This window comes from Homalodisca vitripennis, chromosome 2 (assembly GCF_021130785.1).
Source record: "Homalodisca vitripennis isolate AUS2020 chromosome 2, UT_GWSS_2.1, whole genome shotgun sequence".
Lineage (NCBI taxonomy): Eukaryota > Metazoa > Arthropoda > Insecta > Hemiptera > Cicadellidae > Homalodisca > Homalodisca vitripennis.
The window spans coordinates 221,009,601-221,023,523 of record NC_060208.1 but is presented as its reverse complement, the minus strand read 5'-3'; the positions used below and the strand labels follow the sequence as shown (position 1 = coordinate 221,023,523).

The 13,923-nt window shown below is 32.2% G+C and overlaps 1 protein-coding gene across 1 annotated transcript in view; it reads left to right on the top strand.

Moving 5' to 3' along the window:
- Window positions 1-496: 496 nt before the first annotated feature.
- The window catches only part of LOC124355425 (kinesin-like protein KIF2A), a 145,829-nt gene continuing 132,402 nt past the window's right edge, over window positions 497-13,923 (top strand). Inside the window, 1 exon segment of the mRNA XM_046806566.1 lies at window positions 497-881. Within this exon segment, the coding sequence (XP_046662522.1) occupies window positions 821-881 (61 nt within the window). The 5' untranslated portion in view covers window positions 497-820.

The following is a 13,923-nucleotide window of genomic DNA, read 5'->3' as shown; positions in this document are numbered from 1 at the left end:
GACATTCTTTGCTACAGGAGAAACTACTTCTTTCTTACCTCGTTAGTTGGAGCTGATGGAACTTAACTATTATTAACGTGCCTGTTGGTTAATATTTTAACAAACGTAGTTTTACGTCATGGATAATATGGAAAAGTGCTAAATATTTGAGATTTCTCTCCTATGTTCTTTACGTTCCCAATTTTCTCAAGATGTTTAACAGTGCGTTTGGAGATTTTACATTCAAAAAAGCACAACCAACATGGTCAAATGCCAGTAAGCCCCTATTTGACATTTTTATAAGCAAATAACTACAAGATTCACTTCATTAGTTAAAATATGCCTGTCTTACATAGTATATATTTTTTAGGCAAAACGATTTAGTATAAATAACATTTATACGTTGAAGTATAGTCCATAAGTTGAAATTGTTAGTTTGTGGGAAATATGTTGATTTAGTTGAAGTAGGATATTTCATTTTCCTATGTTGGATATCGCACTTGATCCATGGTTTCATCTGTCTGTAGTACTGGCTTGAACGTCAGAACACGTTAGTTATTTAAAATTATATATTTGTTTCGTTACTTTGTTTAAAGATAGTTATAAACGTTTTATATTTTAATGATTTTATAAGTTGTTTTTGTACCGTCGGTTTAGTATTTTATCAAGGAACTTATTGCTAATTGTTGGTTTAAAATCGTCATCACTTATGAGCTAAATTTTAAACCTCAGGTAACTGTCGATGTCTCCCGCGAACGTTAGCCAACGCCGACAATTTGTTACGTTTATGTAGTTAAAATTCCGTTACATCCTTGAGTGCAAGTGTACGGTGGACATAGATATGGATGAAGACTTCAGTGCTATTAAGTCTGGAATAAGTGTTGACATCAAAAGAACAGATGGTGAGTTTTTCAGTTATCGTACCTTACTTTATATCACTACTAATGTCAGTCATGTTTAGATGCCTACCTCAACAGTTTCAATTATTGCCGTTTTATTAAATCTAGGATTTCAAACTTGTACCATTTAGGTTTCAATTCTGAAATTGTTTACTATTTAGCAGATATTAATCTGACCAAATTTACAGATACATTTTAAACTATTAGTTATACAATAGCCTACTCATCATGAAATTGGCATGAACTGGCTGGTTTTCCTTTAGTTTCAGGTATATACATGCTAAACTACACAGTGATAGGCTATTCAAAACAAAATTTATTCTTTTTTGTCAATAATCAAATTTTGAAATGAGAACTATGAAATTTGTGTTATAAAGATCGTGTAAGCTAGGCTAACGACTGATTTTAAGAGGAAAGGGTAGCCTTTGGAACAATTTGTAGCTTAATTGTGGAAAATCAATAAGTTTTTATATTTATATGTAAAATCACTTGCTGAACACAAATTTAAGTCTTTTTGAATAAAAAGGCGCTCAAAGTATTAAAAAATAAAATCATTTCACTCAACTAAAATTTGTACAATTTTATTAGATTTTGACTATGTTCATTATTTTTAACACTTATTTTTAATTTACTGTTAGTAGGCTAAACAATAGGCTAAGGCTACACATATTTGATGTTATTTTAGTAAAAATATGCAGTGTTTTGTTAACGTTGTTATAGGTTATGTGTGTTTCAAAACAAAACAAACATGTATAACAGAAAATATGAAATATATTAACTAAATGTATGTTTTCTCCTGAGTAGGAATGATTAACCACTTTCAAGAAGTTATTAAAAGCATACTCTCCACAAAACTATACTTCTCTTCTGTACAAATACAAAAATGATCTGCAAGCAGGTCGGCAGATATGCCACTTTTTAAACTTCGTTTTATGGTCCTCCACGAGCTTTCTACTGTATGTTACTGCCTATTAAAGATAGGATAATACGTTTATTATATGAAGAAGTATTTATACAATTTAATTATTGTTCAAGATTAGCCTAGTATCGGTGGGTTATATTGATAGTTATAAATAAGTAATATCGCTTGTCAATATTGATATAAAAAACCATGTCCGCTTATCGTACTGTACCCTAATCAGCAATCAGCCTCAGATTTCATCATGTGATTGATGGTTAAATAAAAGTGATATATTAACAGACTTCAATAAGGCAGGGTTAAGTTAATCTTTGTGTATTTTGATTTACACAGGGTGGGAAGGGTCGATTCAGTGGGACTGTAGAATTCAGCTCCATTTTACCTTCTGCTTGTATGGGTTCAATTGTGTACCCGATGAGACAAGGAGAACAGTTGTTCGAGTCATCTTGTTTACACTTTATTTCAAAACAATGCAAAGAGTTTGTCTTCAGCTTCTTCATCACTGACTTTTATTCAATCTCTTCAGATAGATTTGGACTCCAGGAGTCAAGTCTGTGACAGTGTCAGATCACATGCGCTGCACTAAGTGGGTGAAATGGAGCTGAACTCAACATTCATATTTTAATTTATTAGCTTATCACATTTTTAACTTAAATGTCGCACCATTAGAAGTAAACAACAAGGTCTGATCTATCTACTCTATTTTGTTAGAAAATAAATCCAACAAAGTTGACAATTAATTTTGAATCTCTATACATAAGTTACTTGATTGTTTCCTAGATAGTATTCTCTAGTAAGTAATCTAGACTAGTGGTATCTTGATAAATATTTTTCATCCATCACCAGCTGTGCTTACCCGTACTGATGGTCAGATACATTTGTATTCAGACACTCGTAGCATTTTGATATGTTACTCGAGTAATGTCAATCTGTTTCGCTCGCTTGCATAACATCAAAAATTTTGGTATGGGCTACTTGATCAAATGTTAATACTTCAAAAACTGTAATATTGAACGAATTATTCTTCCCCTCTTTAGATATCATCCTTACTGTATTTGGATAGTTATTCTTATCAATTGTTGTACTATTTACATTTTTAGTCTAACTGTGGTCATGAACATGAAAAAAACGCCATTCAATTTGTTTTCCTCAAAGTAGCTTATTTCATTGAATAAATTAGCATACAAAGGTTTAGGAATTGTTTATATATTTTTTATGTCTAGGCCTAATGGATTATAAAAAAAATCTTCACGTATTAAAATAGTGTTATAAGTATAGTGGCATCATTGTCAGCTCGAGGGTTAAGTGAGCATATAACAAATACCATGTAAGTTACGTCTAAGTTTAAAATTTCAAAGTTTGATCTTATCAGTGATGATATAAAGAATAGAATAAACACTCTAGGCCTACAGAGTAGTCTACATAATGTATTATGTCCTACTTACTTAGAAATCTTGTCCAACCAGAAGAGAGGTTATCATTAGATAGTACAGTCTCAAGGAATATAGATCTGTCTTTTTGTGCTATTAAAGCCTGAACTGATGATCAGAGGAATCTGTGATTATCAGGCCTACTTTCCCATGATCATATCTCATTAAATGATATGGCATTTGTTTTTGGCACACCTCACACTATAGGCAGAGAAGATAAAAGATAGCTTGAGGTAATACAGTACTTAAATTCAAGCGCAGACCACATACCATGAAAATGGACTTTTTTTCATGGTTGGGCAAGTATTATTATCACAGGTGCATATAAACAAAGTATATCATTGTCATTATTACATTAAGAATGGAAATCAACAACACTTGGAGTGTTAAGGATCAGGGGCATCACGTGATCTGGGATTCGACTTTTGCAAGCTCGAGTTAATTTTTTTTTCTAAAAGAGCAAGCAGTGCGCAGCACTGCGCAGCGGGCAGGCATCGTTGACAGGATTAACGTCATCATTTCAGTAAAATTGCCAGAGGTACTGTCAAAAACAGAGTTTTCAGAGGATTTCAAAAAATCGTAACTCCTTTGATTTTCGTTGCCGACGAATTTTTTCTTCACTATTGTTTTCAGGAAAAATTGTAGTTTTCAGGGAAAAAAAATTAACATACCTTTCCATGGTCACGATTTTGTAAACTGATACCTAGTGTTGTTATAAGTACAGAGTGGCATCATTGCCAGCTCGAGGGTTAAGCGAGCATATAACAAATACCATGTAAGTTACGTCTAAGTTTAAAATTTCAAAGTTTGATCTTATCAGTGATGATATAAAGAATAGAATAAACACTCTAGGCCTACAGAGTAGTCTACATAATGTATTATGTCCTACTTACTGAGAAATCTTGTCCAACCAGAAGAGAGGTTATCAATAGATAACTGTATCTCAAGGAATATCTGTCTTTTTCTGCTATTAAAGCCTGAACTGATGATCAGGAATCTGTGATCATCAGGCCTACTTTCCCATGATCATATCTCGTTAAATGATATGGCATTTGTTTTTGGCACACCTCACACTATAAGCAGAGAAGATAAAAGATAGCTTGAGGTAATACTTAAATTCAAGCGCAGACCACATACTTAAGCGAGAATCGTAGAACCTCTATGTGTAATGCATCGATTAATCGAAGATTTTAAGGATAAATGTACATCTTATAGACTCACCATCAAGAACAGGATGATTTGACTCTGTTCCATATGCCAGTGATTAAGTGTGCACTCTGAACCATCTTATCATTCGGCAATGCCAAAGATAGCTTCTCCATTTAATTTTCAAGTTTCTTACTTTTTAAAATAGTCTTTTATACTAAAATGTGTAAGAAACCCCAATAGGGTTCTTTTCTGGCTGGTTTACACCTTTTAGTTGAACCTACACTGGCTATGGCAAAAACGAATGTGTCACTGACACATACTAGAGTGTAGAGATATTGTGGTGCAATGTTAGATCGATAGGTCTAGTCTCCTGTGGGAGATAACTGTTGGAGTTGGTGGGGCTTCCTAAGTGTTAAGGGCTGTTGCTAGCCTAGACATAAGTGCATACCACCTCCTACATGCTTTGACTGGAGAGGCTGATACAGAACTAGCTTTCCCTTTTTTCCAAGAAGTAATTGAGATTAATCAGGATCTCGACAGGACGTGGCCTGTACCTGCAATCTTACCCATCCAAAATATCCTGTTACTCTGAAAGCAGCATAGGTCCTTTTAGTACTGAGGGCAATTTTTCAGCTTCTTGCCCTAAAAGAACAAATAAGAAGAAAAAGAAAAAAAGTGAAAGAAATTAACCCACTAATTGCTTGGAATTACCAAGAAAATAGGCTACTTTTTTACCTTAACCTGAATAGTAGTAATTGCATATAATTACCTTGTCATCTTTAAACAATCTTGTCATACTTAGATCTTGTTCACCAAGAAAGGAATTTGCATTGTGGAAATATTTCTTAAGTACTGGAAAGTCAATCTACAGAACCATTGAGCAAATAAACAAGTAAACTGACTGACCAAAATGTCACCATTAAAAATCAGGCTTTATGGAACTGTTACTTTAACAGATTAGCCTACATTTATATTCTAGGAATGTTTTTCATTTGTCGTCAGTGGCATTAGTGATCAGACCTTCCTCAATATTTATCCATTACGTGAGGTTAATTAATATTAATTAATATTCCAGAAGGTCTTGTCATGTGTGCACATATCTACGTTTTATTTAAGGCTATTGGCTAGATTTATGGAAAGGGATACTCTAAGTGGCTAACATTGTTTTTGTAACAGGTAACGCTATTGAAAAATTTGTATCCTCGTATTTTGTTCCTGGAAAGTGTGATCTCTTTGTAAACTTAATATAGTGCAGTTTATGTTCTTGCTATCTTATCGTTAAATTGTTCTATTTCCTGAGTTCAGTGTAGGAATTATTTCAAGTTTTATATACCTAATCAAACTTATTCCTCATCAGTGCAAAATGGACTATATTCTCGATAAGTTTCTCAAGCACTAAAAACATAATTATAACATAACATAATTTTGGGTCTGGTGCATTGCTTTGCGATTCTATTTACATTGTTCATGGGCTGCTTCACTCAATTGTTTCTTTAAACTGTAACATGTTTCGTATAGCTTGTTGAGTCATGTAGGGTCTCTTTGGCCTTATTTCGTAAGCTATGTAAATTTTCCATTCTTGTAAGACAAAATGATGTTAAATGTCCGAAAACCTGCTTACCTTCTAAATCATTAATGATCAGTTTTAAACAAAGAATCAGTGTTTATTGTCAAATGCCTCAACTTGTTACCACAACCCAAAGTCTGTTACAGCATAAATCAATCAAATATTTTAAAATTTTGTACAAAAAATGGTACATATACAATACCATAGTAATGCTGTACAATGAGGTCCACACTATAAACAAAATCTGCCCTTGGAGAATGACCCAAATGCTAACAATCGGTTACATATGAGATGTGAAAACCAAAGTATTTTTTTCATACAGCATTGTGAATACTGTGTTGTGTTTAAAATTTAATTTCAAGCATTTAGATAGTAATGAGTGCAATAAAAAATTAAAATAAAACAAGTAATAGTTTGTTTTTAATATCTGATGCGTTATAAGGGTTCAATAAGAAAATGGTAGAAAGGGTTAAATATGATTGTAAATAAAGGAAACAAGTGTTACATTTTCTTCTTCAACGAAACACAAATTGAATGTGAGGTCTAGTGCAAATAAATGTATGCCTACTCTTGTCTGAATGATTTGTGTTCACCTGAAACATTAAATATGTATTCATTTTTTAAATACTACAGTGAAACTACATGCGCTAGTAGAATAAATAATGGAACAAGACTAACAACACCATATGGCTATAAACAATAATATTAATAACAATTCAAGTGTAATACTTGAAGTGTTGGATTCCAAACCATTCATCATACCAAAATATTTAAAATTGAGTTATAGAGTTTCCCCATAAAGTTGGCTGAACTGCATATATCTGTGCTGCTTTTCTGTTTCAAACAATCTTTATCCTATATAAAATTGAGTTTCAAAATCATTTGATTTTTCAAATGATTCTTCATGCACCACCTACTTTGTTCCAAATCTAACCTCATCCTGTCAATAATAAATTCCAAAATGATCTTCATCGAATGCAAAATGACTTCTCAACAACTACGTTGTTATAAACAATCCTTATCCTAGAAACTAATCATTGCAAAACGATTTTAAAAGTGCTTTATTTTATATTAACCTGTTGGGTTATATAGTGCAATATTTTTACATGGTAAATTAATTATATAAATAGGTTAACAGTATCTAGATATATCATTATCTGCAAAATGTAACCATCCCTGAAAATGGTGACAACCAGTACACCACTAGGTAGATGCTTGCCCAACCCAAACTAAAAATTGATTTTTTTAAAGGAATCCAGACAGTGATTGTTGGGAAAAAGAATACTAATGCCAAGCTGTGTAAAAAATTATTTTCAGGTTTTTCGTGATTTGCCAAAAATGAAGTTCTGTGGATGAGGAACGGTTTTTGAATCCAATGCCTCACTTATAAACAATCAACTACCATTTAGGAATATGATACAAGATATAACGATGCAGGACATAAAAAATGATACACAATACACAACATTATGCTTAAACAAACAATTTTAAAAAATGGCTTGCAAAACAGTAGAAATATATAGGTATATGATAATTATAAACACTAATAATAATATACTAGCTAAGTGAAACATCTCTGAAGGAGTCACTTTCAAGCTTGAACATGTTTGAACATGTTGGTATCATTTGTGATCAATTGGTTACCTTCTCGTATAAGTCAGGCATGAAAGAATAGTATTGTAAGATTTCAGACATTTACCATCGTTATATGTTACAAAAAATATAACACAACGCATCGAGGATTGAAATCGACTCTCCTTCATGTGTAAAAAATCCTAATACTGTACGTAAAAAACTTAAAAACTAAAAATGTCTAGCTATGTCTGTTGTGTAGTAGTGGCAGTAGAATGAATCCGCTTAAAAAAGATGCAATTCTTCATGGGATACTAAAGTCCAACATTGCCAAGATCTCCGACAGTCTGAAAGACTAGATCAGCAATTGACTTTTTTTGTAAGGGGGTAATAGTCCGAAGTTAATGATGATTGATATTGATCAAAGAGGAGCAATCGTGTGATCTGATTCTTTCTTATTTTCAGTCATGCTATCTTTCCAATACTTTTGAGTCCTGTTGATATACTTGATCTACCTGAAGATGATGGACTGGACTAGTTCTTTACCAGTTTATGTGATTGTGGTTTTCTTGTTTTGAAGGTGGTCTTAAGGGAGAATTTTGCGAAGTGGGTAATGCCTTTCTATGTCTACACCGTAAGAATAAAAAAAACTCACATTTATTATGTTTAGTCTGTTTTGATTGGTTGATTGATTAATTTGATCATTAAACATCGTATCTAGATTACCATTCACATAGCCTATAGATTATATGCCTTCATAGGCTCACATATATAGCCCTAGCACATTATTTATTCTTCAGATTATTTAAATCTCCCTAATCTTATCTTTCTCTTCTATGAAATAATTTTTGAATTTATTTTCACAGACTGCATTTAATAAGGTGCCTTAATGAAGCAGACTAGTATCCACTGCCAATATTTTTTATGTAAATAACGGTTTTATAAACAAATATAGTATAATTTTGCTTTGAAAGTGCATTCATTTGGATTTTGTTTTATTTGTGTGCAGTGATCAAAATTACTTGCTAAAATGTTTATTTTTATTTTTCTGATAGCTTTGGTAGGGAAATGATTACTTATAGTGTTACTTTGGTTGATCCAATAAAGCTTTGACAAGTTGCCACTTGATGGTATCAGATAAGAAGATAAGGATTATGAAAACAAAAAAGTTAATAACCTGATAACATTTTCTATTTCGCTCTATAACGCCTAATAGTTGGTATACTCATACAACTGGTCTCTTTGCAAAACTCTGAATGGTTACACTGAAAATATTAAAAGATACCGAAAGATGTGTACAAATGAAAATTGTTGTTAATGCAGTTAAAAAGAGTGGTTTACTTTTCATAAAATTTTCTGTGTATTTCCAAAAATAGGCTAGACAAAACTTTTGCACAAATAGAAACGATTGTCACTTTAATCCTTTTATAGAATGAGACTAGCTAATGTTTAAAGCCTAAAAGCCAGTCCCTGAACACCTTTGCAAGTTCTTCACTTTTTCAGGAAGGTAGACAGTCAGGAGACAGAAAATGTTAAGTGTAAGCACAAGCTAATTTTTTAATCTTATTAAAGATTCTGCTGAGGCCAAAACGAATGTTGAAACTCAAGAGTTTTAATGCATATTTCTGTACAAATAGAACAATATAAAGTTTTTAAAAATAGAATAGGCCAGACCCAATAATGTATAATTAGGGTATCTTTAACCTCCTGACTGCCCTTAGTATTTTCCTTAAACTTCCGGCCATTTTTTGCCAGTTTTGCAAACTCTTTAAAGAATTGTTTTTTTACTTCAAAACTACCCATATGTTGTACAATTTTGTTTAAAATGAACAGTATAATACAATGATAATAAGTAACTAGGTTAAATGTTTTAATTTGAGTTGTTTACAGTGAGTGAGGAAATTTTGTATTTGCTGCAAGTAAAAAGGGGGAGAGGTGTGCTTGGAAAATATAGTTCAGTATACATATAAGTTTCAAATTCCAAGATAGCCTGAAGGTCACAAACTTTAGTCTATTTTCAAAAAAAATGTATAGCTTTGTACGAGTCTTTGGGTAAATAAATCCTTTGGGTAAATAAATTCGTTTTAGCGCACAAACTGAAAGTAGTACAAGAAGCATGGTTTTTGTGATCAATTTTACAATTTTTTATATGTTTATAAATTGTTATAAACTGTAAACCTAACTCTGTACATTTGGTATCATTTTATTTATAATAAACTAGAAAATGCTATAGTAATAAATATTGTGAGAAAACCTAGGACTTTTAATTTTTATGTTTAGTAGAAATCAAAATTTGTCTAAAAAACGGGATAATTACCTGATAAAACAGTTATTCTAAAAATGGTTTTGGTTTTTGTAAAATTATATAACCTAAAGGACATAAATTCAGTTTAGTTTTTTGTATATAGATATAAACAGTGCATATTATAACAAATTAGATTAATTGGGCTATCAAAATTAACGGATATCCATTGATTGGCGTTTAAGGAACGGAAATAAACAACGGATATCCATTGAATGGCCGTGGCGGTCGGAGGGTTAACAATTATTTTTTACATTCAAATTCTCAATTCTTTAGCATTGTGTAAAAACCCCATTATCTTACTGCACAAGTAACATCGGTTTTAGACACTTAGTTGGTCCAGTAAATTGTTGTTTTTCGTTACCTTATCATTATAGAGATCTAAATTATCTGCTGGCGCGCAATTCAAGTTCGATGCGCTAACCTCAAACTTTTTTTGTTTCAGTAGCTTCTAACCTCAAACTTAAATTGTTTTAGTAGCTTCTAACATCAAACTGTTATTGTTTCTTTAGTTTATAACCTCAAACTTTTATTGTTTCAGTAGCTTCTAACCTCAAACTATTATTGTTTCAGTAACTTCTAACCTAAAACTGTTATTGTTTCAGTAGCTTCTAACCTCAAACTTTTATTGTTTCAGTAGCCAAATAGATGTAACAAACAGCTATTTATGACACGCAAACTTGACATAACTACTGTATGTCGAGTTACTATGTAATAAAAATTAGATAAAACTTGTATAACATGTTATTATTGTTCACCAGGGGGAGCAAAAGTAACTTGCCACCGTGTGTAAAATACGAATTTACGGAAATAATCATTTTTGCTCCTTGTGATGAAAACTGCTATTTGGGATTCTCACTAACAAAGTTCCTTTTTCAATTAATTAAATTTTCAAGTAGTTTTGTATGCATATCCACTTTTTTTATCTAAAAGTCGTGATTTAAGACATTTTAGAATGCAGAAATTGTTCAGTAATTAAGGTAATTGCATTAGACAGTATCAATTAAGCTTCTTAAAGAAGAAATATAATCTAGGCTATCGATGTACATGAACTGACAAAGACCGAATGATAACAATTCTGCACTGAACGTTATCGGCCACTACATGTAGGCCCAGAGTGGGTCAGGTTGAACAGCTGCCCGCGTTATTGCCATTTATAGGAAAGTGAAAGTTAGCCTGTCGCTCTCCTGTGTCCATTTGTTTTTGTTAATGCGTCTTCATCTTTATGGATACTCGATCACCTCTTACATTACACAGTGATGCTGGGAAAGGTGGCGTTTTACTGTGGTCGTATCAACTCGCCTCACCTTAAACGGGAAACACTTGTTTTGAATGTGTCAATCGTGTGGCCGGTAAGTGATCTTTACAATGTCAGCACCTTTTGAGGTAAGGGTGACTTAGTTCATGCCCACTAGTGCTGTCATACTCTCACGAAATCGTTTTAATGCCAACTGTTCAGCAAAGGCCTTGCAAAGGAATTTCAAGGTATGAATTTTTACCTACAGGATAATGGCTGTTAGAGACGTTTTACCAGAAGTAAAAAGTAAACAAGTCAGTATTTATGAACAAAAGTGCTTACATTTAGAACTAAAAACAGTAGATTGTGTTTTGGTACAGACAGACCCCTGAAGTCGAAAGTGGAATTTATTGTCATGGGCATGGCACCTAAGAGCCACATGGATATATGTGAAAAAATTCTATGTTATTTCGTCGATTAGTACTTAAGACTTCAGTATTTGTTGAATAACTAAAGGGGGAAACACTTTTAGTGGGCCCTACAGCGATAACCTAGAGTAAAAAAGGAAATTTTAAAGGTGCTCTGGAAAAAATATTTATTGAAAATTGAATTTTACAGTATTGGTGAATTCCTTCTAGTTGAGGCTATAGAACATTAATTTTAATTTAATTTTAATTTTTTAGTTTAAGTAAAGCGATTTCTTTGTTTACAATTTGTTATTGACGATGGGAGGTTTGACAAGCTAAAATGATTTTGGACTTTTGCCATCGTTATGGTTACAAAAGGTATAACACAACGTTTCGATGACAGGAATCTATCCTCTTCGTCAGGTTGATTAGGTGTTACATATCTACGAAACGTTGTGTTATACCTTTTGTAACCATAACGATGGCGATGTCCGAAATCCTGTTATCGTGTCAAACGAGTTATTCTTAGTTATAAATTAAGATTTTAATTTCTGACATGTGAGGTGTATATATTGTATAACATGTATACTTATTCAGATAAATAAATTATTTGAATTGAATTGAATGTAGATTAAAGGATTTTCCTCTTGTAGGAAAATCTTTCCTACAAGATATTTCTTAAAAAATATCTTTCTCTTAATTGTTGTTAAATGTTTTACCCATAGTATACACCGTCTCGCATATCATATCTATTGTAAATAAGGCCTACAAAAATTTGGGATTTTTTTATTAGACAGTCTTCAAATTTTCATTCAATTTCAACCTTAAAAACATTGTATATATCACTTGTCCGATCAAATTTAGAATTTGCCAATATAGTATGGAATCCTTATTTTGCTAATCGCATTAATTTAATTGTAAAGGTACAAAAAAGGTTTTTACGATATTTATACTTTAAAGAAACTGGTCACTTTACCTTCGTTATTTCATATAATCAACTTTTAAGCATTTTTGAAATGGAAAGTATCCAAAAACGTAGAAAATTAGCGAATTTATTTTTTTTTTTAAAATTGCTGAGAGGTGAAGTAATGGATTCATTTTGCTTGTCAAAAATTAATTTTTACACTCCATCATTTTATAATAGATCCCAAAATTTGTTTCGCATTAATTTTTCTCGTACAATGGCACATTTTTCATCACCTTTGAATACAATGATGAGATTGCATAATTCTTTGCCTGGGGAGGTTGATATATTTTTTACATAATAATATTAATCAATACAAAAGACTTTGTCAGAGGGAGCTTTGTCAATAAACTGAGCTAGACTATAATTAATACCTTACATATATACATTTAACAAATATACTACACTACCAATATTTTTATTAAGATGTTTATACTTTTAATCACACGCACACACGCACACACACGCGCGCGCGCGCGCGCTTTCTTTTTGTTATGGCTTATCTTGACAGAGTTTGATTTGTTGTTTTTGTTAATATTTATGATTATTTATTATTGTTGTTATTTTGTTTATAATTTTACTATAGTTACGTTGTTATATCTATATATATATGTATCTGTTATTTATCTTTAGGCTTAATTATCTATTTAATGGGAACTATTGTGGTGGCACACTGGACTGGACTGGATTATATTTGAATGTGTGGATATTATTGCATGTCATCTTGATTTAAACATGCACAATGTAATTGGGTGTGTAACCTGTATAATTGTTGCATGTAAATAAAATAAATAAATATCATTATCCCGTAACATGAAGTTTTGGTACGAGAATATCTTGTCATATTTCTGAGACAGTGTACACAGGTGTTCACATACTTCTGTTTGTTTAGATACGGTATTCAGGCTACAACTGCTTGAATGTCTTATCAGCGTATATGACTAAACTCAAGTGTGTGCAGTTGGTGATTCATATCCCTCGTGTAATCTGACTCATTATGCAAACAGTTTATAAACTAAATTGTTCACTTTTATTACGCTAAATTGTGTTTCCTGTAATTTTTTAAAATTGTGAACTGTGTAATTCGTAAAAGGCAGCTTTAAACCGAACACGCATAAAGTACGGATAAACATCCACCAATCGAATTGTCTGTTTCAAAAGGATCTGAAGGCAGATATGGAAAGTTGTCTAATGTGTTCTCTGTCATAAACCATAGCTAAGCGGTAGAGCGGGGCGGAGAGCGGTAAGAGAAGTGGAATTGTGACATTCCACCTAGTGATTCTTGATGTAGTTAGTGACTATTCAAATCTTTGTCGCCATACCGTATGGGGATCGTTGTGGAATATTATGGGGAAATGCGTGTGTATTGTGGTGAAAATGTGTTTAAAATACACTTTTTGTCAGTGCGTCTTATGTACAAGCTTTTAATTTTATTTTATTTATGTATAAACATTAGAATTTTTACTCCAACATAAAAAACAAAGGCTTTTGCTTATCA